Source organism: Culex quinquefasciatus, chromosome 2 (assembly GCF_015732765.1).
Source record: "Culex quinquefasciatus strain JHB chromosome 2, VPISU_Cqui_1.0_pri_paternal, whole genome shotgun sequence".
Lineage (NCBI taxonomy): Eukaryota > Metazoa > Arthropoda > Insecta > Diptera > Culicidae > Culex > Culex quinquefasciatus.
The window spans coordinates 21840373-21865742 of NC_051862.1; the positions used below are offsets into that span (position 1 = coordinate 21840373).

Consider the following 25370-nt stretch of genomic DNA (forward strand, 5'->3'; position numbering starts at 1 on the left):
ATAATTGATAAAACAAGATGAGGTGTCCGGGTTTCGAAGCGTCTGGGAATTTGAATTGTGACGTTGTTCCATTAAAAGTCGAACTAAACACCTTTCTATCAAACCGTCGCAAGCAAACATTGATTCCGCCTGTTTTTTTTTTATTGAAAATGTGGTTTTTGCAAAAATGGTAAAAAGAACGCAATTTTTGGGACTACCATATTTGGGATATGAACGCCAAATCGCAAAAAAAAACTGGCTTTATTTATTGGCCAAGGAATTTCCATGCCAAATTAGAGCTAAATCGGAACCAGGGTGGCGACATCTATATGTATCTCACCACAGACAGCTCAACCGCAGCCATCCCAAGCTGTCAATTACGGCACCACGGTCTTTTGCAACCAGTTTTATTAAGATCGATAAAGGAAATCATGAGAAATAAGCGATTTTGTTCTTCAATCAATTGAGGTTTTGCAGCGCGCCTGCGTTTCAAATGTAGGTGGCGCCAAAATGAGGTTACTTGCCAAAAATCGAATTCCTTTCTGCTGGATTGAAGAACAAAATCGCTTATCTCTCATGGTTCCCTGCATCAATCTTAATGAAACTGGTTGCAAAAGACGAGAAACATTTTTTGCTTTAAAATAAAGAACATCAATTTTTGGGCGCGCAAAAAATTGTGAACTTTTTCTTGAAAAAACATGTTTTGGAACACGAAAAAATGAGTTTCCTCGTATATATCAATGAAATAAACAGTTATATAGTTGATAACAGATGTGTTAACGTATATTCAACATTTTTTATTGATTTTTGACAGACTTCCAAATTACTATTCTTTTTCTAAATTTACAGTTTTCTCGTAGAAAAATCAAACAAATAGTGGAAAGTTATACACCAAATTGTTGGAAATATTTTTTCTCATCTGAATCCGGCATAAGTTTCATAAAACTGTTGATTATGAAGGTAAAAACACATTTTTTCGAAAAATCATAGGTTTACGCTATTTGTTCATAGGTGGCGACATGTGTATTTTAGCTTTGCTGCAAATCCTCTATTAATGTTAAAAAACATGAATAAAAAAATATCTGTTTTGCTGAGTGCAGTTTGTGCGCGATATTAATCTCAACCACCCAAGATGGCGGCCGATCGAAACACTTAAATCTGGATCATACTGGCTTGACGTGGAAACGCTGTACAAACCTATGCAGGTTGAATAAATGTAGGGTTGCAAAGAAACCTTCCATCCCGGCCTCCATGCCATAAGTACAAACAACACACCAAACCAAGCCGGGCGTAATGTTCAATGTTTGGCCCTTTTAAAATGTTAGTCTTGATTTTAAAATTTTCAAAATATTTTTTTCGAAGAGACCAGAGCAACCAAAGGTCCAATCTTCAATGTCTCTTAGACAATTTTATAGCAAATTTTCTGAACTTTTCAAAAAATATATTTTTAGAAATGGTCACTCATGGTCACTATTTTTAAAAATTGAAAAACTGCAAATATTTCGCTAAAATCAAACTTTCGGTGGCTATATCTAGAAAACGGAGCCCTTTATCAAAAATATGTAGAGTACTTTTCGATTGTAAATTCAATTTTGCATTAAAAAATAATGTCAAACTTGTTTTTGCATGAAACTTCGATTTTTTCCAAAAATCACTATTTTTTCAAAAATTCATAACTCGGCGGCAGATTTTTTGACCATGTTTCTCTATGGCTCAAAAGTTGCGGATTTTTGTACTCTAAAACATATCAAAAAATCTCGAAAATCAAAAAATACGTATTTTGGGAAATTGAGTTTTAGTGAAAAAAAATTTGATAAAAAAATCCTTAATTTTTTTTTCCGTGTACCTATTTTTTTCTCAATAGTCCTCAACAATACCTACAACTTTGCCGAAGACACCAAATTGATCAGAAAATTCACTCAAAAGTTACAGCTGTTTGAATATTTACATACCATTTTTGTATGGACAGCTGCCAAAATTGTATGGGAGCAATTCTCTACGAAATCGGTCTTTTTTCTTCAATTTTAATTTTTGTATTTTTTAATCCGACTGAAACTTTTTTGGTGCCTTCGGTATGCCCAAAGAAGCCATTTTGCATCATTAGTTTGTCCATATAATTTTCCATACAAATTTGGCAGCTGTCCATACAAAAATGATGTATGAAAATTCAAAATCTGTATCTTTTGAAGGAATTTTTGATCGATTTGGTGTCTTCGGCAAAGTTGTAGGTATGGATACGGACTACACTGGAAAAAATAATACACGGTAAAAAAATTTGGTGATTTTTATTTAACTTTATCACTAAAACTTGATTTACAAAAAACACTATTTTTAATTTTTTTATTTTTATATGTTTTAGAGGACATAAAATGCCAACTTTTCAGAAATTTCTAGGTTGTGCAAAATCATTGACCGAGTTATGAATTTTTAATCAATACTGATTTTTCAAAAATCGAAATTTTGGTCGTAAAATTTTCAACTTCATTTTTCGATGTAAAATCAAATTTGCAATCAAAAAGTACTTTACTGAAATTTTGATAAAGTGCACCGTTTTCAAGTTATAGCCATATTTAAGTGACTTTTCTGAAAATAGTCGCAGTTTTTTATTTTTTAAAATTAGTGCACATGTTTGCCCAGTTTTGAAAAAAATATTTTTGAAAAGGTGAGAAAATTCTCTATATTTTGCTTATTCGGACTTTGTTGATACGACCTTTAGTTGCTGAGATATTGCAATGCAAAGGTTTAAAAACAGGAAAATTGATGTTTTCTAAGTTTCACCCAAACAACCCACCATTTTCTATCGTCAATATCTCAGCAACTAATGGTCCGATTTTCAATGTTAATATATGAAACAATTGTGAAATTTTCCGATCTTTTCGAAAAAATATTTTCAAAATTTTCAAATCAAGACTAACATTTTAAAAGGGCGTAATATTGAATGTTTGGCCTTTTGAAATGTTAGTCTTGATTTGAAAATTTTGAAAATATTTTTTTCGAAAAGATCGGAAAATTTCACAAATGTTTCATATATTAACATTGAAAATCGGACCATTAGTTGCTAAGATATTGACGATAGAAAATGGTGGGTTGTTTGGGTGAGACTTAGAAATCATCAATTTTCCTGTTTTTAAACCTTTGCATTGCAATATCTCAGCAACTAAAGGTCGTATCAACAAAGTCCGAATAAGCAAAATATAGAGAATTTTCTCAGCTTTTCAAAAATATTTTTTTCAAAACTGGGCAAACATGTGCACTAATTTAAAAATGAAAAACTGCGACTATTTTCAAAAAGTCACTTAAATATGGCTATAACTTGAAAACGGTGCACTTTATCAAAATTTCACTAAAGTACTTTTTGATTGCAAATTTGATTTTACATCGAAAAATGAAGTTGAAAAATTTTACGACCAAAATTTCGATTTTTGAAAAATCAGTATTGATTAAAAATTCATAACTCGGTCAATGATTTTTGCACAACCTGGAAATTTCTGAAAAGTTGGCATTTTATGTCCTCTAAAACATATAAAAAATAAAAAAATAAAAATAGTGTTTTTGTAAATCAAGTTTTAGTGACAAAAGTTAAATAAAAAATCACCAAATTTTTTTACCGTGTATTATTTTTTCTAGTGTAGTCCGTATCCATACCTACAACTTTGCCGAAGACACCAAATCGATCAAAAATTCCTTCAAAAGATACAGATTTTTGAATTTTCATACATCATTTTTGTATGGACAGCTGCCGAATTTGTATGGAAAATTATATGGACAAACTAATGATGCAAAATGGCTTCTTTGGGCATACCGAAGGCACCAAAAAAGTTTCAGTCGGATTAAAAAATACAAAAAAAATCGAATGACCGAAATCCTAGAGAACTGCTCATGGAGACTTGTATGGGTGAACCAATGACACAAAATAGCATATTTGGTCATAGGGAAGGCCCCCACAAAGTTTGAGTCAAATCAAAAAATACAAAAAAATAAAAATGGTCGAAATCGGCCGATTTCGTAGAGAGTTGCTCAACAAAAAAGTGGTGCTCAGGATATGTAGTTTGAAATTGAATTAAATTAAATTGATTTAAAAACCTGTTTTCGTAAGTTTTCTACTTTTCTTTGTCTTCTAATGGTACGTTCGTTTGAGGGATATGGGTCTAAATATTAAAAGAAAACAATTTCACGTTGATTCACAACAAAGCTATATTTTTACACAATATGATTTATATCACATCGTACATAAACCTCCTCCTTCCAACTCAAAAAGCTCTTTTCTGCCAAACAAGTCCAATGCAATTCCTCAGAACCTAAACCTTATCCTTATCACGTGCTTTATTTTCTCAAACCACCTGGCACTATTTTCACTGAAATCAACTCTCTGCATGTAACTCAACACTCACACCTGTTCCTAGCACCTCTCGTCTTAGACTTCCGTTGCATCAACTCCACCCTCCACCGCCCTTGCCTGCATCGTCTTGAGCTGTTGCTCCCGTTCGTGCTTCCGCCGGTGCTTGGCCAGTGCGTTCGACTGGACGAAAGTTTTCGGGCACAGCTCGCACTCGTACGGGCGCCGGCCGGTGTGAATGAGGACGTGCCGGAGCAGGTCGTACTTCTCCTTGAAGGCTTTGCCGCAGCTGTCGCAGGCGTGAGGCCGTTCGTTGCTGTGGGTCTTGAGGTGCCGCACCAGAACGTGCTTCTCGGTGAAGGTCTTCGGGCAGAGCTCGCAGCGATGGGGTCGCTCGTTCGAGTGCGTCCGGATGTGGATCTTCATGGCGTGGAGTCGGATGAAGCGCTTGCCGCAGAGGTCACAGCTGTACGGCCGTGTCTCCGTGTGCAGATATTTGTGGGTTGAGAGGGCCGATATTTGGGTGAAGATTTTGCCGCAGGTGTCACACTGGAGGGTGGGCTTGCTGCCGTGCAGACGTTTGTGCGAAGAAAGTGTGGACGAGAGGGTGAAGCTCTTGTGGCATACTTCACAACTGTACGGTTTCTCGCCCGTGTGAACCCTCAGATGACACTTGAGGCTGATTTTCTTGGTAAACTGTTTGTCGCACACTCCGCACCGGAACGGATTAAACTGGGCGTGCCACCGCTTGTGGGAGTTGTACGCGTGCAGCAGGACAAAACTCTTCTTGCACAGTTTGCACTTGTACGGCCGTTCCCCGTAATGAGCCGCCGTTTTATGAGCCTCAACGAGCGCCTCACTGACGAAGCTTTTGCTGCAAATTTCACACCGATGTTCGCCGCTGGCCAGATGCAGCTTCCGGTGCGAGGACAACGAGCTGGCGTACGCGAACGCTTTGTCACAGCCGTCGCATTGGTAGGGGCGCTCGCGGGTGTGCTGGACATAGTGTCGCATCAGATACAGCTTGCGGGTGTAGCTCTTGCCACACTCGGAGCATTTGAAGGGACGCGCTGCTTCCGTCGCCGCATAATCCGGCGCATCGTTTTCCGCGTCGCTACCGTTGGTGGAGCCCTCGGGGGATGTTGGTGTGGTCTGTAAAGAGGGAGTTTACTCATTTAATTATCGTAGGTAGGGAGAAATGTTTTATTTTGCAGATTCAATACTACTTAGACAAAATATCCAATGATTCTTGTAATGAGAAATTCGCAAATGTTTTGAAATTTTAAATGTTTGTTTATTTTTTTTTTATTTGAGTCTAACTTTGTGTGTGGCCTTTCTGTTAAAATGTTTTAAGATTTAAAAAAAAACACCTAATATTACGAACCGGAGTTATTTGAATTAAGATTTTTGCAAAGAATCAAGAATATGGTCGCACTAAACTTTATGACTCACTTTAAGATGCAAATAAAATTTGCAATCCAAATTAACAAAAAATTTCATAAATTTCACTGTTTTCATGTTATAGACATTTTTTGTTTAAAATGTTTGATTTTTAAAATATCGATTCACATATTATAAGGAAAAGGAGCCCATGTAATAAACCGTGGGCTGAAAAAAATCTTATGATTTTCTTTTTCAGACTCAGTTGATCGAAAACTGGTTGCTGGCATGGCTGTATATTAGAATTAGAAAATAGTAGTTTATGCATCAAGTTGCAAAAAGAAAGTTTTTTCAGTACGAGTTGTGTAATTATCCAACGAGGTTTACCGAGTTGGATAAATACGACGAGTGCTAAAAAAATCGAGTTGCTTACAACATTTTTTTTTGCAATTCCGAAAAACGCTTCTTTAATGGAATTTTGTGTCAAACAGCCATGTGTTTAGTAAATGAACGAAGTTGACTTTATAGCTGTCGGCCACCATTGCTAGTATCAACCACTAGTGTCTTCCTTTTATCTACAAGGACTTCGCCGCCCTGGGCTCCTAAGTGTATGAAAGTATGGCACGGAGCGACGGCGCCGAATACCCATATTTACACAAAGAATTTTAGAGCGCCCGCCGCGGGATTCGAATTAGGATTGTTTAGTAAATTCATCGTTCAAAACAAAAAAATATTGAAAAATGTTACTTTTCAATACTAGTGTTGAAAAGTTTAAAATTCCAGCACTGTTATTGAAAGTTATTAATTTTCCATTCTGTTATTTTTGGTAGGGAATAGTAGGCCGTTTCGTTTCTCCAGAAGGACAAGAAAAGTTGACAATTTCACAGTGGAATTGCAAAATAGTAGTTTATGCAACAAGTTGCAAAAAAAAGATTTTTTCAGCACGAGTTGTACATTTATCCAACGAGTTTCACGACGGAATTGCAAAAAGTAACATTTCTCAATATATTTTTTTTTGTTTTGAACGGTGAATTTACTAAACACATGGATGTTTGACATATAATTCCATTCTAGAAACGTTTTTCGGAATTCCAAAAAATGCTGTAAGCAACTCGTTGTAAAACTTGATAAACTCGATAAAAAGCGTTGGATAAATGTACAACTCGTGCTGAAAAAAATTTTTTTTTGCAACTTGTTGCATAAACTACTATTTTGCAATTCCGTCGTGAAACTACTTACTTTTCCTGTCATTCTTGGACGACGAAATAGCCTACTTTTCTGTACCAAAAATAACAGAATCGAATGGCAACACTTTTCAAAATAAATGCTGAAAAGTTCTACTTTTCAGCACTTGTTTCGAAAAGTAACACTTTTCAACATTTTTTTGATTAAAACGATTTATTGACAAAATACATGAAAATTTTACATAAAATTTCACTCAGTGTGTGTTTTTTGGAATTGCAAAAAATATTGTATGGAACTCGTTGCAAAACTTGATTTTTTCAGCACTCTTCGTATTTATCCAACTCGGTAAACCTCGTTGGATAAATGTACAACTCGTGCTGAAAAAATCTTTTTTTTTGCAACTTGTTGCATAAACTACTATTTCGATACTAGTGTTGAAAAGTAGAACTTTTCAGCACGCAGTTTAGTACTGAAAAGCCGAACTTTCGAAGTCGGTTTTTTCGAGTGATTTTACAGCCTTTCCTCAGTAAGGTGAGGAATGCAAAAAATACCAGTTAATGGTTATCAACTAGTTCTAAGCTTTAAAAACACATTAAGCTAAATTCGTGAAATGTTTGAAATTGATTTTTACATTCAAATTTTTGAATTTTATGTTATTCATGGACGACATTTTTTCACATACTTTTAAAAAAATTTTGGTTTTGTGCAATTGGCCGCATATGTTTAGCTCATAGACGAAATTCTAACAATTATCATTTTCACAAATTCATCATTCAATTCAATGCGTTATGCTTATCTCGAGACAATCATTTTGGAATAGTTAATTTTCTCAGTTGAGTTTATGGTATCAATTTTTCAAAGTAAAATATCATAAAAATAACTAGTTGAGTTAAAAATATCCCATTGATATAATTTTGTGGTTAGGAAATTCTCGTATGTTTGGCAGTGAATTTAGTGAAATTTTTGCCAAAGAATAAAGGCGTCATCCATAAAGTATGTCACGCTCTAGGGGGGGAGGGGGGGGGGGTCTGAGAAAGTGTGACATTGCGTGTTATAAGTATAGGGAAAGCGTGACAAAGGGGGGAGGGGGGGGTAAATTTTGGCTGATTTTAGCGTGACGTACTTTATGGATGAAGCCAAAGCTGTAAATTACAAATTCAAATGATATGATATGAGCCCGTGCTAAGAAGCCAGGCGCCTCCATGGTTTTATACTGAGAAGATGAAATTCAATGGAGCCGCTTGGTTTCTTAGAATGATTTCATACCCGAAAATAACAACCTTTAACATTCGCAGGAAATTAAATAAAATTCAATTCTGTCGATAGGAGCTATCATATCTTGATGAAACTGAAGCATTCACTGTGCAGTAGGCCGTCCCAAAAAAAATATGAAAAGTTGTCAAATCTTCGGTGCTCACCCCTAGAATGATAGATAAGGATGTCAGGAACAATGTTTTCATACAACAAAAAAATCCCAAAAATGGTTTACAACTCGCGCGTGGAGCTTGAATGAAAAAAGTGCATTTTCCGAGTATTTTTCAGAAATGCGCGTAACAATCATACTAAAGTCATTCAAATTTAATCGCCTTGGGCTTCAAGTGATAGTTTAATGTCCCCGTTTGTAATCATAGTAGGCAATGTCTATGCTAGAAACGCTTATATACCAAGAATTTAGAAAATTCGTCACTTTTTGTTCACTAAAATGCAAATATCTCGGCTTTGCGTGGACATAAATTGAATGTTAAAAAGGCATAATGATCTCCGTAAAATTTCCTATAAGCTGAATGCATTAGTTTTGGCTGCACAATTTTTTGGCTGGTTTTGGGGAGTGATTTTTGAAATTTTTTGTCTAAAAAAATTTTCTCCCTAAAACGCCCTGCCATGCCCAAACACAAGCTTTTATGGACTATGTCTATACAGGAATTTGTTCAGGGGACATTAAACTATCACTTGAAGCCCAAGGCGACCAAATTTGAATGACTTTAGTATGATTGTTACGCGCATTTCTGAAAAATACTCGGAAAATGCACTTTTTTCATTCAAGCTCCGCGCGCGAGTTGTAAACCATTTTTGAGAATTTTTTGTTGTTTGAAAACATTGTTCCTGACATCCTTATCTATCATTCTAGGGGTGAGCACCGAAGATTTGACAACTTTTCATTTTTTTGGGACGGCCTAATGTGCAGTTGCATAACATGTCTATATTCTAAGTTTTCTAACAATTTCTCAAAATATTACTCAGATACAAATTTTCATTACATGATGTATGTATTTCACTTAATAATAAGAAAAGCCTATTGACATGCATTGCTTTAAAAAAAAAACACCATTTGTTTGCATAATCAACTAGATCTTGATGTAACTGTACCTCAGAAAGTGTCTCCTCTGTGCCGGAATCCAGCGTTGACGTTGAAGATGAGGCGTTGCCCGAATCGTGGTCTTCTTCGTCGTCCCTGAAAATACAGAAGGAATACGTTTTTAAAACCTCACATCTTTAATATCTTCGAAAAAATCCTACAAAACCACACGAAACTCGATATCCTCGCCCCAGAACCTCACACAATGGAATGCAGAATAAAGTGGAAAAATGGTGTGTGTGTGTGCGCTCAATGGCAGAGGACACTTGCAGGACTTCTCTCCGGCAGCCGGAACCGCAGCAGAGAGATATCCTTTTACGGAAACGCGCGCGCGTGGCAACCACGTGAATCGCCATTATCGATTTAAAAATGAGAGCAGACACAATTGAAGGATGCGTGGCTGGCTGCTGGTTCGTATGGCAACGCCTTTTTCCACCGGAGAAGGGGAGGGAGAGATGAATTGCTCTTCTCACTCTCTCGCGCGCGGAGGTTGAATTGAAGGGGTGGAAGGACACACCCTTCAATGGTGGTGCGTTCGCATGTGGTTGGGATGATGATTTTTTTTCTTCCTCCTGTGGTTGTAATATGGAAATCCGACAATGTTATCGATTTTCGGATCGGAAAGGTCGTTGTCGTATTAAATTGTTTCGAATTTAAGGCATACAACAAGTATGCAGGAATTTTACCGTGCAACCTTATCACAAGAGGAAATGGATTTCAGATTTGTTTGGAGCTCCGATGCAATTTTGATCTAATCTTATCAAATCTAATCTAACACAAACGCAGCCAGTCCGATGAAAGCATGCTGGAAAGTCTTGTGATAAGATTACGCTCCAAGAACTTTTCTTGTTAATATTAATAATTGCAGTAAATCCGAGGACACCCGAAAATGTATAGCATAAATTAAAGCGGCCAGCCCTACTACGTTGTGTTTACCGCAGAGAGGATTCTGAGAATGGATCACATTTCTCAGAATCTACAGGGGAGGAAGGATGTGTGGACATACCGTACCAAACGCTTGGAGCTCCGATGCAATTTTGAGATAATTTATTGATATGATACTTGTATAGAAATATTTTACTAATTCTATTCAAACATTCCAATATAGTAGGTGTAATTAAGAGCGAGTTTTTCACAAATGTGTAACAGGTTGTATCGAGGTGCTCCGCTTTGCATGAAACTTTCAGAGCTTGTTTGTCTAGATGAACTCATGCCAAATTTGAGCCCTCTACAACAATGGGAAGTAGGTTACCCTACGTGCTTTGAAGTTTGAGGTCGAAAAAACATGAAAAAAATCTCAAAATTGCTCGCATTTCCGTAAAACTTCATCAATTCCAACTCTCTTTGATGCATTCGAAAGGTCTTTTGAAGCACTTCAAAATGTGCCACAGACATCCAGAATTGGTTAGACTTTTTCTCATAGCTTTTGCAAATTACTGTTAAAAATAGATTTTTTTAAAACCCTAATATCTTTTTGCAACAGCCTCCAACATCCATACTCTTATAGGCTTAAAAGTTAGGGAATTTCATGGCCTATAAGCCTACGGTAATAACTTTTTGGCCAATCGCAGTTTTTCTCATAGTTTTTCAATTTTTCTAGAACAAACATTTTACAACGTTAGCTTTTGCCCTGTAGCCCGTCATAGCGGCACTTTTTGGTCTCAATTTTGTCATATTCGGAATCCTCGGACAATTTCACGTAAGTTAGAAGTATTGGAGTTGTAAATTTGGTTGGAAAAAATGCCATTTAGAATGAATTAAAATATTTTTTAACATTTTGTCGTGTTAGGGGTAAAACAGATATTTGCTTACTTGATACAGCATTTGACGTATGGATCACAGAATAAACCAAATCTTACTTATTTTCAAAAATGTTTTATTTAATTATTTTTCAAAATCAAATTTACGACTCTAATACTTCTAACTTACGTGAAATTGTCCGAGGATTTCGAATATGACAAAATTAAGACCAAAAAGTGTCGCTATGGCGGCCTACAGGGCAAAAACTAACCTTGTAAAATGTTTGTTATAGCACAATCGAAAAACTATGAGAAAAACTGCGATTGGCCAAAAAGTTAATACCGTAGGCTTATAATCCATGAAATTACATATCTTTTGACCTATGGAAGTGCGGATGTTGGAGGCTGTTTCAAAAAGATATTAAGGTTTAAAAAAAAACAATTTTTAACAGTAATTTGCAAAAGCTATTAGAAAAAATCAAACCAATCCTGGATGTCTATGGCATATTTTGAAGTGCTTCAAAAGACCAATTTTGATATTTTTTTCATGTTTTTTCGACCTCAATCTTCAAAGCCCGTTTTACCCCACTTCCCTTTGTCGTAGAGGGCTCATATTTGGCACGATTTCATCTCTTGTATAGACAAACAAACGCCGAAAGTTTCATCCAAATCGGAGCACCTCGATACTACACACAAAAAATATTTCTGAATGTTACATCATTTATGATGTAACACTTTTGCACGTCATTAAACATTTAAATTTAAATGTAATTTGATGTAAATTTGCAACAAATTATACGTAAAAACATGATTTTACGTGTGATTCAACCGTTTACGTCGAATCTCAAGTTTACATCAACTGAGTTTACATGTGATTCATTTTTTCCGTGTCGAGTAAATTCACAGATTTTTTTCTGTGTAACTCTAGAACAAACTGAGCAATATCTACAAATACTGCCTCTTAAAATGACTTTTTGATGGATATTCTGGGGATGATTCCAGAGTTTGATTGGAATTAAAAGGAGCTGTCGCTCCACCTTTAAATCTAAAATTATTTTATAATCTGGAATGATTTTTGCCGTAAATAAAAACTATTTTTTAACATCGTTTTTGATGAACTTTGTCCTGTAATGCGATTATTTTCAACATTTTGCCTTTCTTACTAAGGAAAGGTGTAGGATTTGCTTTTGGCTCTGACTAAAGATCGTAATCCGAGCATTTATCGAGAAATATTCATTGCAAAAATCTGCAAAAAATCATGGACGATCGAATTATTGACAATAACAGAATTAACGCGATTTTAGTTTAAAAAAAGTTGGCCGTCGTTGATCATGTCCATTTAAGGTCACCCGACAGACACGAACAACGAAACAAAAAGAATCACGAAAAGTTACTTTTTCCAAACCTTTTTGCCTTCCTCACCTCACTGAGGCAAAGCTATAAAATCACTCGAAAAATGAACTTCTTAAATAAACCTCTCAGTTATACCTATCGACTCAGAATCAAATTCTGAACAAATGTCTGTGGGGATGTGTGTAGACATGATTTTTTTTTACACACGATTATCTCAGAACTGGCTGAACTGATTTGGCCGAATCCGCTTTATTCTGTTCCTTTTGGGGTCCCCTAAGACCCTATTAAATTTTATTCTGATTAATTAAGTACTTTTAAAGTTATGTCATGAAAAAGTTTTTTTGTAGCTGCTAAAAAGTCCTAACCTAACCTAACCTCAAAGGCCGGATCTTTTTGCTTACGCGCGAGAGTCGCGCAGCATGCGTATCACCCGGTTTGCTAAAGCAGTGTCTGCGTCTCTTCTGGAAAAAGTCTGTATTAATTCATTTTGTCTCGACAAAGATTTACACGAACTTTTTACTGAAATATACAACTCAAAAGACATTGTTTACTAAGACTAGGGGCATGCAATTCCATCGTGCACCTAATGTTGGCATATCAAAAAAATAATAAAAAGATAAAAAAAAACTCTTAAATTAATTTGAAAATACAACATGAATGTGAGGGAGGCACCAACCACCTTAAGGTGGATTAAGTAACGTTTTTTTAAATAAAATCGCGGACAGTTGTGATTGTTACAAGCAAACAACCTTATGTCTATATATCAAAATTTGTGTGATTATCTGCTCTGCAGCTTTGTAGAACATTGTTACCCTGCAAATTTACAAAAAACACGATATTTAATATGATTTTTATTTCGAAATGAAAAGTTGCCCTTCTGAGTTATTCCAAATTCGAAAAGAATTTTCCCATAAGCTCCCATGCAGCTTTGTAGAACATTGTTACCCTGCAAATTTACAAAAAACACGATATTTAATATGATTTTTATTTCGAAATGAAAAGTTGCCCTTCTGAGTTATTCCAAATTCGAAAAGAATTTTCCCATAAAATGATATGCCCCAAACAAAATGACAGTCAAGTAACGAAAAATGGCAGAATTTTTGAAACTTTTTTTATACTCTTTTCAATGATTTTTTTTTTAAATTTTGAGTACGCCATCAAATCGGGCGTTCAATTTAGCATAAAAATCCCTTTGACAATTATTGAAAAATACGTCTTTTTTCGAATGTTTAAAAAAAGAAAGGGTCGTACCGGATTCGTGATCAGCGACAAAAAATAGGAAAAAGTTTCACGCAAATTAAAGAGGGGTCGGGGCAACTTTTTTCCGATTTCGTGTGAGTTGGCGGAGAATTACCTATATTTATATATGTATGATGAGGTAATTGAATTAAATATTCAACATTTTGCGGCAAATTAATTTGAGATCCAAAACAATAGAAATCCTTAGATTTTTGTTGTCTATAAATTTGCAAAATAAGTTCAGCTGCCAAAATACTTATGCGCCCGTTTCAAATGTTGCTCCAGAAGTGATTACATAAAAATCGAACATTTTCTTTCTCCTTTCGATTCCTCCCCAGGTGTAAATTTCTTTTTTAATTCGCAACACAAAAGCTGCAACGCAAAAAGGTGGCTTCCCACCACCTTCGCACAAAAAAAAAGTGCAGCAGGCAAGATTTGTAATTAAAATGTTCCTTTCTTCAGCACCATCCACCCGCGTAATGGGCCATGGAAAATCTTTTTTTTCTCCTCATTTTCTCACTCTCCGTTTTCTCGACGTAACTTTCTCGTTTAATTTTCATCTTTTATCCTGCGCCCACCGACTTCAAAACTTCAGGCAAAAGGAAGCCCCTCGCGAAGGTTCAACATAAATACAAATTTCCCGCTAAATTGAAAGATAATGAAAGCAAAACACCCCACCGGGTCCGGGGAGGAAAAAGTTTTTCGCCGCAAAATCCTAAGTAAAGCATTTTTTTCGTTCCTTGTTGTTTACCGAGTTCCAAAAAATGAGTTCTGCTTATTTGCACAGTTGTACTACACGCCCAAATCCTGAAAAGCGTACCAAATTTCAAATGCACCGTCGGACCACCCCGCCGAAGAAAAGGGGTTATGATCCGGCGGCGGAACTATTGAAATTTTCCGCGCGGTCGCGGCCAAGAAATAACAATAATCGCGGGCACAATTCCGCAAGGTTAAACATTTATTCAACATTAGGTACGGTTTGGGGCGGGAAATTGCGCGTCCGCGGAAAGAGTTGGAACACGCTAGGTTTGTCGCTGGGAGGGGCATTAAATATGAACGAAGAATTTTGCACGGGGAAATAAATGAATGAATGATTGAGTGGGGAGTTCAGCGGTGGTTGAAGGGTAAAAATAATAGAAACGATAATTAAATATTACTTGGTTGGGTTGACGCAAGTGGGGGTTTGAACAGAAGCTTCCGTTGAATATGTCGTAGCAGCATGATTTCGCAGATAAATAATACAATTTTTGGAGCGAAAAATAGTACTTTATGCAACAAGTTCCAAAAAGAAGATTCAAGTACTGCAACGAGTTCAGTCTTATTTGTGTTTTATGAGAACAAAAGTTCTTATGCAGGATATTTTAATTTGGATTTGAAAAATCCTTTCAACTGAGATTAATTCATAAGTCTCTACAGGGAGGGTGCATATGTGTATGTTTAGATTGAGTTGGCTTGTTGAAGCTAGATCTATGATTTATTGCAACGAGTTGAATACAATTTTTTTTTTGCATTTCCGGGAAACCCCATTGATTTTGATTTTTTCGGTGAAACTATTGTATCTCCGCTTGAATGTTATGTTGACGGCGAGATTAGATTAGTAGTAAAGTTTAACTTTTTAGCACTCAATGAATGACAGAAAAAGTAAAAAGTTTCACAACAAAACTGCAAAAATAGTTTTCGAAAGCTGTATTTCAAGGCCAATAATGAAAATGTGATAAGAATTTGCATACTCATTTTGTTCAGGGAAATAATTATCTTGAGTTATGATTTTCTGACCAATATCTTTTCCTTAAGAAACAATTTTCAATCAGTTATGATTTATAACAGAATTTTGAATTTGAAGTTGTTTCATAAACAAAGTGTATTTTATTTTAGGAAATTTTAACTCATACCTCATGGACAATTGTTCATACAAAAATTACTTTTTTGTATGGAGCGTGGACAGTCGCCAATCCTCCCGCCCTAAAGGGTTCATATAGTTTAAGACATGAAAATTTCAATGTATTTGGGTATGGCTCTAGTCGGGTTCGACTTACGGCCACAGAAACTGAATTGAACTTCTTCTTCTTTTAAAATTTTAGTTAAGATGTTTCTGATGCCAATTACAATTACATCCAATTTGGTCAAGTCAGTAATAGTTGATATTTACCGCCCTGAATCATAACTGGAAACTAGAAAACATTCTATCGGTAAAAAACAGTATTAAGGGACCATTCATAAACCACGTGGACACTTTTTTCGGCAATCTTAACTCCCCCCACCCCTCGAGGACAATTGTCCATATCGTCGCCGCCGTGCTAACTTGTCGTACGTGCATTTTGGGCCAAAATGAGTTAAGAACGCCATTTTGTGCATCCCACAATGCCACATCTTTTGACCTTCACAGATCCCCAAAATTCGATTTCAATCCTTAGATATTCAATGAATGCCAAAAAGCTCCGAAATTTTTTGTCACTTTCCATATGAAAGTAGTTTCAATCTTGTCATGCTATCTTGTCACTCTCTGAAAATTGATGTAAGTGCGACAAATAGCCAAAGGGATTTCAGGTCAGGATGCGTTTGACGCACGTACAAGCTAGACTACCGTAAACATTTTCAATTATAACTCGGGACTCCTGCAACCAACTTCAACCAAACTTCAGGACAATGCACTGAACGGTCAGCCAAACAAAACGTGTTTGTTATTGTTTACATTGCGTGCTCTCGTTTTTGTTTATTCAAGGTCAAACATTAAAACGCGTTTTTCTCGGAACGTCGAAATGGCGGGTGCGACAAGATAGCACGACGACGTCGATATAAAAAAGATTAATTGTATAGTACATGGACAATTGCCTACATTTCGCCAATATTCAGGATTGGAATGGGTAAAAAATTGCATTTTTGGAGTGAATAATTCATACATTTTCAAGCCTGATGAAAAAATATTGAACCGATTTTTTTTAAGCTATCCTGAAATTTTTGTATGGTCCTGAAAATTATTTCCCTATCATTATCTAACCACATATTTTTTTAAATATTTAGGCCTAGAATTGTTAGCAAACGTGCAGATAAACAATCTAAAGCATTTTTGAAGTCAATATTTCGTAAATTGATCGAGAACCGATAAAAAACGGCTTTATTCACAAATGGCGCCTAAGACCCACTGCAAACTAACTCGACAAATTAAGTCTATTAACCCGTTTTTTATGGTCTATTCATTTATAAGGCCAGGTCAGTAAAAATCAAAGACTCAAAATGCTTTTTTTAACCAAATTTAACCTATACAATATTGTCTAGTTTTCGGATTTATGTTGGTTAAGTATAATGTTCGTAAAATTTGCTCCAGTTAAACCGTGAGGTCACAAGGAACACCAAAAAATATTATTGGTGTGCATTGGAATATAGATATATTTGAAAGCTTGGGCATGTTTTTGAATGAAACTTGAGTACCTTGAAACATTGTAAGTTCGAAAAGTTATCACAGTGTAACAAAAATAGTAGTTTATACAACAAGTCGCAAAAAGAAAATTTGCATAAATACGACGAGTGCTGAAAAAATCAAGTTTTGCAACGAGTTGCTTACAACATTATTTGCCATTTCGAAAAACGCTTCTAGAATGGAATTTCATGTCAAACATGTATTTATTAAATTCACAGATCAAAACAAAAAAAAAATGAATGAAAAATGTTACTTTTCGATACTAGTGTTGAAAAGTTCAACATTTCAGCACCCAAAAGTTTTACTTTTCAGCACTGGTATTGAAATGTGTTAATTTTCCATTCTGTTATTTTTGGTAGGGAAAAGTAGGCCGTTTCGTTTCTCCAGAAGGACCGGAAAAGTTGACAGTTTCACAGCGGAATTGCAAAAATATATTTTTGGCAATTCCGTCGTGAAACTTCTGACATTCTTGAACGACGAAACGGCCTATTTTCTGTACCAAAAATATCAAAATTAAATAGTAATCCTTTTCAAAACAAATGCTGAAAAGTTCTACTTTTCCATTTGTACTATAATTCTGTTTAAAGGGTGTTTTACGGAAGTGCAAAAAACGGTGTATGTAACTCGTTGCAAAACATGATTTTTTCATCACTCGTCGTATTTGTTCAACTCGGTGAATCTCGTTGGATACATGTACGACTCGTGCTGAAAAAATCCTCTCTTTGCAACTTGTTTCATAAACTACTATTTTGCAACTCCATTGTGAAACTACTTTATTTCCTCATCTAAACGGCCAACTTTTCTTCACAAACAATAACTGAATCGAAAAGTAATACTTTTCAATATAATTTTGGTTTGAACGGAGAATCAACTAAACACATAAAAGTTTGATTTAAAATCTCATTCAAAGAGTGGATTTTAGAACTGCACAATGAAAAATATGTTTGCAACTCGCTGGCACAACTCGATTTTTTCAGCACGGGTCGTACATTTATCAAACGAGGTTTTATAAAATATTATAAAGACGAGTTTTTGCAATTTGTTGCCTAAAATACTATTTTATGTTTTTGATTAAAGGCGCATAAACACTGCTCAAAATTAGAAATATTTTTTTTAACGTAGCTCAACATTGTTACCAATACAGTCCAGACTCAAATATCCGAAGGTTTTTATTGGACTTCGAGTAATCAAATAATGAATTAAAAAATAATAGTCGTATTTTTATTTTTCACTTTTACCATCAAATTCGTGTTCAGCAACACCATTTTAGTCAAAATTCGAATAGTTGATATCTTATTAAAATATAAAATACATTTTACCAATATTTAATCTCCGCCATTTTGGCTGCCATCTTGGAATTTAAAAATCTAATTCACTTTAGCGTGGTTTAGGGGTCATCCTTAAGCTCGGTAATAAAAAAGACAACAAAAATTGTTTGTTTTCGTGATTCGATTATCCGAAGTGAAATTTTTCCAAGGTCTTCGGATAGGTAAGCGAGTCTGAACTGTAGTAGCAAATTTGGACATGGGATTGGTTTCATCGAGAAAAACGATGTCACTAACTGCTTTCTAAGAGACAGAAAAAACCTCGGACTTTGTATTAATTTATTGCCCTGATTTTTAGCATAATTGGGTCCTAAAATGAAGCTTAGATTGCTGATATTATTGTTTACAGCGATAAAGCTTATTTTTCTGAGTACAATGACCCTTTGTATGACCACAAAGAGTTTAAAATGAATTTTTAAATCAATTTTGAAAAATTAATCTCGCGGTCCTTCTTGACAGAAAAGCTCCTACTTGACAGCTCGTTCCAAGGGGACCATAGTTGATCCCCCAAAAAAATGTTGTCTTGTCAAAACAAAATTTTGCATTAAAATGAAAAAAAGTGAACAGAAATGGTTTTTAATCGTGTTTTTTACCGTTGTACATAAAAATTGACATAGGGCTTTAGTACCCAATTAGTTGATTTAACGTTGAATAAGTTTTTTGAGTTTTCGTATTCGAAAACAAAATATATATTTTTTGAACAAAAGCATTGTTTCATGTGGCTGTTGTCTGAAGTTGTCTGAATTTCATATTTCCTAATTAAATTTTTAAAATCAATGGTTCGCTCAGTCATTCTCTCACTAGCCTTTTGTTCTTCAACTATTCCAATCAACTCGACGTCGTCGTGCTATCATGTCGCACCCGCTATTTCGACGTTCCGAGAAAAACGCGTTTTAATGTTTGACCTTGAATAAACAAAAACGAAAGCACGCAATGTAAACAATAACAAACACGTTTTGCTTGGCTGACCATTCTGTGCATTGTCTCGAAGTTTGGTTGAAGTTGGTTGCTGGAGTCCCGAGTTATAATTAAAAATGTTTACGGTAGTCTAACTTGTACGTGCGTCAAACGCATCCTGACCTGAAATCCTTTTGCCCTTTGTCGCACTTACATCAATTTTCAGGGAGTGACAAGATAGCACGACAGGATTGAAACTTCTTTTATATGTAGAGTGACAAAAATTTTCGGAGCTTTTGTGGTTTTCATTGAATATCTCGGAATTGAAATCGAATTTTGGGGATCTGTGAAGGTCAAAAGATGAGGCATTGTGAGCTGCACAAAATGGCGTTCATAACTCAATTTGGCCCAAAATGCACGTACGACAAGTTAGCACGATGGCGACGAACTGCACTCCTTTCTCTTACCTCCTCAAACCACATTCTACGTTCCCTCTTTTGTCCTACACCGTCCATTGTGTTCTAAGAAACTTTTCCAAGACAAGTTTGAGGGGCGAAATAGCCATTGGTCATTCCACACAACTGCACAGAACTCATTGTTTTAGTTGCGGGGGCAAGTTCCTTCTACTTCATCGAAGGACCACACCGGCAAAACTTCTTCTTCTTCTACTTCATCTTGGACTGTGAGTGTTTGCGAGTGAGTGTGTGCTTTCAATCAAAGTTTTGTTTGCTTCTTTTACAAGGGGATTGAGAAACGGTGGGATGAAAATTTAATGTGTTTGAAGAAAACTTTTGGTTTCGAAATCGATTTTCCATTGTTTGCCGTAATGCCAACAACTTTGTCCGGATATTGATTCCGCAATATGTCGTAATGTTGAGTGTAATACCAAAATTACGTGATTCGAGCTTGTGTGCGTGAATCTTTAATTCGCTGGTGTGTCCTGGAGCAACTACAACTGTTGCAGTTTGTATGGGGAAGGACCTCGTACCACCACACACAACACCGGTGAGCGCTCATTTCCCATTCAGAAGTTAATCCTTTGGAATCGGTTGCAAAGCAAATAATTACTTCCCCGTACTCCGGGCGTTTCACGGGGAACGTCGGGCATTAATGGTATTTATCAAGTTCAAATCGTTTGTAAGTAATTTCCTAATCCTTCGGAACCCCATGAAAAGAAGGATCTACCAAGGACACGAATGGTTGAGGATATGTTTGCAAGGGGTTTTGTGTAGATATAGTGGCGAAACTATACAACTGCCATTCGGAAAACTGCGTGAATTCACCAACCAACGCAACAACTTACATGCATTTGTGGGTCTTCAGGGACGTCGTTGTCGGCGCAGAGCACGTTGAAAGTGGCGGCGACGGCGGCTGCTGGAGGATGATGGCGTCCAGCGGGAACAGTGCCGAGGTCAGGCCAAGTTCTTCCGATGATGATGATGTGGTGGACGACAGGAACGATGTTTGGCCATCGTCGTCGTCGTCGTCCTGGTTAGCGGTGGGACTGGATGGCGATTGTTGGAACAGTGTGCTGAACAGGGATTCTCCGCCGTCCGCCGCTATGATGGACTGGATGCTGTAGTCCAGGGCGTGCTCGTCCAGCTCCAGGTTGAAGCTGGGTGTGGGAGGAAAAAAAGAGTCGTTTGTAATGAAGGCAAATTTTGGAGCATAAATGGTTGGAGAATGAGGCGAAAAAGGTCGTTCGTAATGTGGGTCACAATGGGCTTGGCAGGATAATGAAGATGTTTTTTGGATGATGCTTAAAGTGCGATGATTCAAATTGTTTTATGTGGTATGACATATTATCTTCCAGGTTCAAGTGTTTTACAAAGCTTGGCTGTGAACACTGGAATAAAAAAAAAGTACCAAATTCCTTTATTCTAGAAATTTGGCCTCATTTCCTTAATTAGTAATTGGTTTTTTTGGATTACTAAATAAGGAAAAGAGGCAAAATTCCTAGAATTTAAGAATTTGGTATTTTTTTATTTCAGTGAAAATGCAAAAATCTATATCTTAAGAAGGGATTTCTGATCGATTTGGTGTCTTCGGAAAAATTGTAGGTTATGTTCAGGACTATAAAATCTTGTGAAATGATCTGCTTTCTCGAACAAAAAAAAAATCGAAAATTTGTATGCGAAAGGACTAAAATAAGTGTGTCTTTAATTATTTATCTGTCTTTATTGCAAACGCTTCCTCCTCGTAAGTGGTAGATCGGGGTTCAAATCCCGGCTCGGACCAACACAACTGGTCAAGTTTTCGTTTCGGGATTCGATTGCTTAGTAAAGGGAAGGTAGTGTATCGTCACAAGCTGGACCTTATCATGAAACCTTAGGGAAGGCGACCTATGGAATGTTTACATTAAGTTGATTAATGAACAGTTACTGTCCCTGAATCCGCCTTGTAAATGCCGACCCCGATACTCTTCACGGGTGTTCCTCTCAGGAACTGGGAAAGATTTTTTTTTATTAAAATGAAGTCATAACATTTCCAACAATATTTTGAATATTTTTTGAGTTGCTTAGGACTTTGTGAAAAATAGGTATTACCTTTTTGGTCACTGAAAAGTGAATTTCTCCAAAAAGTATTTCAAAGTATAGCTCAGCAAGGGCAAAAACTATTTGAACTTGAATTTGGGAACTGATTTTTCCATAAAAAAAAATTGGATATTGCGGCAAAAAAAAGATAAATAATTTTTTTAAATATAGAATATAAACAACTCTTGGCCAAAATTTAGTCCAACCCTAGTTTTTTCACAGAAAAGGTTTTTGGACTTCTTTGGTCACATGGAAGTTTAAGGCAAATAAAAAAAATTAAAAAATTAAATTAAAGAAACATGATTGTTTTTGTAGCGAATTACTCTAATGATGAAAATTTGCTTTTTCGATCTGAATGTTACAATGTTAAGAGTGTTTAGATACTTTATACCATTAGATATTTTTTTTTATGGTTGAGCATGAACAGTTATGAAACAAGAAGTGATTTTTTTTAAAGATATTGAATAGCTTTGGGGTTCAGCTGTGAGTTTATTAATAACTCAATTGGAAACTGTTGTTTAGCGTGTCCCATAAAAAAATGCGATGTCATATTTTATATTAACACATTCAAAAATGAGTTCAAATTGTTCTGTGTTTCATTGAAAATCCATGCTAGGGGTCCTATCAGTAATGTTCTGTATTTAGTGATCCAAGAATTCGTCATTTCTCATTGGCAACATGTCAAACTTTAATCAATGAAATTATTTTTTTGCGAATTGCTCTTTAAAGTACTACCATCTATTAGGAAATTTCTTACTGAACAATTTGATTTTTGAGTTATTAGTTGCTGTCACTACAGTGCTATGATTTAGCCATTTTAGTAAAATAAAAATGACGTTTTTTTAAATTTCTTTTGAAAACTTCATTTTATCATTTACACAACACCACGTCATGTTTATGTTTTAAAATCTCTTGCATGGTTTTTATTACAGCAATTGACATGCAAATCAATTTATTTTCGTTTATTTGACTATGTGACGTAAGCGTCATTCAGAAAAAAAAAAAAAACATTTTAATTCAACTAAGTTAATCGAGATTATTTTTTTTTATTTTGCCGAAAATTTTAAATTTAAAAGAATATCAAAGCATGAATTTTGAAAAATTATATTTTATAGTCGATTATCCATAGTTTCAAATCATGAACAATTCATTTTTTTCCTATTTAAAATCAAACATCAAATTGAGCAGTTCTTTACCAAATCGGAAATGGATTTTATTTGTATTTTTTGATTTGGCTCAAACTTTGTGGGGGCCTTCCCTATGACCAAAGAAGCTATTTTGCGTCATTGGTTCACCCATACAAGTCTCCATACAATTTTGGCAGCTGTCCATACAAAAATGGTATTGTTGAGGACTACACGGACTACAATAGATACACGGAAAAGTTATTTGCCGATTTTTGAATTAACTTTTTTTTCACAAAAAAAACTCAATTCCCCAAAATACATTTTTTTTTGATTTTTGAGATGTTTTTAAATGTTTTAGGGGACAAAACCCCGCATCTTTTGAGCCATAGAGAAGTATGGTAAAAAAATCTGCCGGCGAGTTATGTTTTTTTTTTGAAAAAAACAGAAATTTTTGGAAAAAATTAAATTTCTTCATGTAAAATTGAATTTGCAATCGAAAAGTACTTAACAGATTTTTTGATAAAGAGCCCTGTTTTCAAGATATAGCCACGGAAAGTTTGATTTCAGCGAAATATTTGCAGTTTTTCGATTTTTTAAAATAGTGACCATAAGTGACCATTTCTGAAAATATTGTTTTGAAAAATTCGCAATTTTTTAATCACATAAGAGTAGTTCAAGGGTCATACTAAAGCTCAACAATTAAAAAAAAGAGAACTATTTTGTTCGTGATACGATTATCCGAAGATTTAATTACCTGAATGATTTTTTCAAAGGCCTTCGGATAATCGAGTCTGGAATGTATCATAGATAGGGGACCATCTATAAACCCCGTAGACATTTGGACATTTGGAGATTTGGAAAATCGGCCACAATCCCCCCCCCCCCACGTGGTTTATGGATGGTCCCTAGAGGGTTTTAATTAATTTTTGAATAAATACGATTGTGTGTACTCAATACGGCTAATTTATAATATTTATATATTATATATCTTCGTAATTTTGCTTACGTCACCTAGTAAAATAATTGAAAATCATAATAATTCAAAAAAATCATTAAACAAAATTGTTCAGCAAGAAATTTCCTAAAAGCTGGCATCAATTTTTACGACAAAATTCTCTCTATAGGGGAATTTTCAATGAATAGCAAATCGCGAGTTCTAAACATTTTTTTTTATTTTTTGTTGTTTAAAAACAATCAAAAATCTAGGTTTCCGCAACATAGTGTTTTTTGGACACCGTACTGTTATTGCTTTTAACTAAGAACAAAAAAAAAAGATTTCAAAAAACCGTTATACAATTGCTAAAAAATGGGAAAAAAGGTAAGGAGTTAGAATTAAAACAGGGCAGAAGTTTTTTTTTGCAAAATATGCACTTCATAATTTAATTCAGAAAGTTGATTTTAAAACAACAAAATATTAAACAGCATGTAGGAAATTGTGCAATTGTACTTTTTTTGTAATATTTGTGCTCCTAAATAATTTCAAAAGCTGAATTTTTAACTGATCCTTAAAATTCATCTATCCGAATAATCTCACATCTGCCACCTCTCGATTTCACCTTTCCTCCCAAAAAATAGTGTCCTTTCACCCATGTGCACAGCATTTCGCAGTTTACCTTTTCTCCACACACACACACACACACACACTTCCTCATCCTCCTCATCCTCCTTTCTAATCCAAACAGAAATCACACACTTCACTTAATTGATACAACACGCGGAAATCAAAATAAACAATAATCTACTTACATGTCAATATCCCAGTCCATCATCGTCATTTTGGCGTCCCTCACTCGTACCAGCGTCTAAGCCCTAGGGAAAGGACAAATCACCGCGGCAATGACACTCCTCCCGGTCCCGGTCCAAACCAAGAAAGGACTTCCGCACTGTAAATACACTCAGTCTCTCTCTCTCTTTCTCTCCCCTTAACGAAGTGGATTCCGTGGTTTCTTGTTACCCCTCTTGGTTGCGATTTCCGGAGTTTCGACCGACCCCTTAACGACAAATATCACTTTGATGTTGTTATTATTGTTGCTAATTCGACGTCGTCTCTTCCGGGACGCCGGACTTGGGGTCTTTTTTTATTCTCTCAGTTGACAAAGCAATCAATTAAACTTTGCTAATGGTTTCACCTCACTTGAAGGACTTTTTTTTGGGATCGATTTGGTTCACTTGGTTTTCCGCTTTTTTTTTGGGTCGAAGATAGTTTTTTTTGGGTTTCTTCAATAAGTCCTTTTGTTAGAAAAGGACTTGCACAATTGTTATGGACTTTGAGTTTCAAGATGCAGCTTAAGATTAGTTGATTTGATTCACTTGGTTTTTCCTCTGTTGGCAGATGATTGTTTTTTAAGTCTTATCCTCTTCTTGACATTTAGAAAGGACTTGCACTTTTATGACGAAAACTAGTAAAATAATTTCGATTTACTTCGGTTTAATCAACTCGACTCAAAGATAATCGTTTTCCCCTATCAAGACAGAAAGTCCCGTTTGGTAATTTGAAAAGGA

General features: G+C 35.6%; 1 protein-coding gene across 1 annotated transcript; it reads right to left on the reverse strand.

The window, feature by feature from the left end:
• Nucleotides 1–4155: 4155 nt before the first annotated feature.
• Nucleotides 4156–25063, reverse strand: LOC6052963 (zinc finger protein 135). The gene is made up of 4 exons (XM_038250195.1): nucleotides 24615–25063; nucleotides 20511–20822; nucleotides 9248–9371; nucleotides 4156–5467 (listed from the first exon to the last, which is right to left on the reverse strand). Exons 1-4 carry the CDS (start codon nucleotides 24641–24643, stop codon nucleotides 4394–4396), a joined length of 1539 nt encoding a protein of 512 aa, XP_038106123.1. The 5' UTR covers nucleotides 24644–25063; the 3' UTR covers nucleotides 4156–4393.
• Between the last annotated feature and the right edge of the window lie 307 nt (nucleotides 25064–25370).

What these genes read in the sequence shown, in the direction of transcription:
- LOC6052963 (XM_038250195.1), bottom strand. Translation starts at nt 24,643, where the DNA reads ATGACGATGATGGACTGGGATATTGACAT. An exon ending in ATGGACTGGGATATTGACAT is followed by an intron (nt 20,823 to 24,614) that starts GTAAGTAGATTA and finishes TCCCACACCCAG; the next exon opens with CTTCAACCTGGAGCTGGACG. An exon ending in CTGAAGACCCACAAATGCAT is followed by an intron (nt 9,372 to 20,510) that starts GTAAGTTGTTGC and finishes AAGATATTAAAG; the next exon opens with ATGTGAGGTTTTAAAAACGT.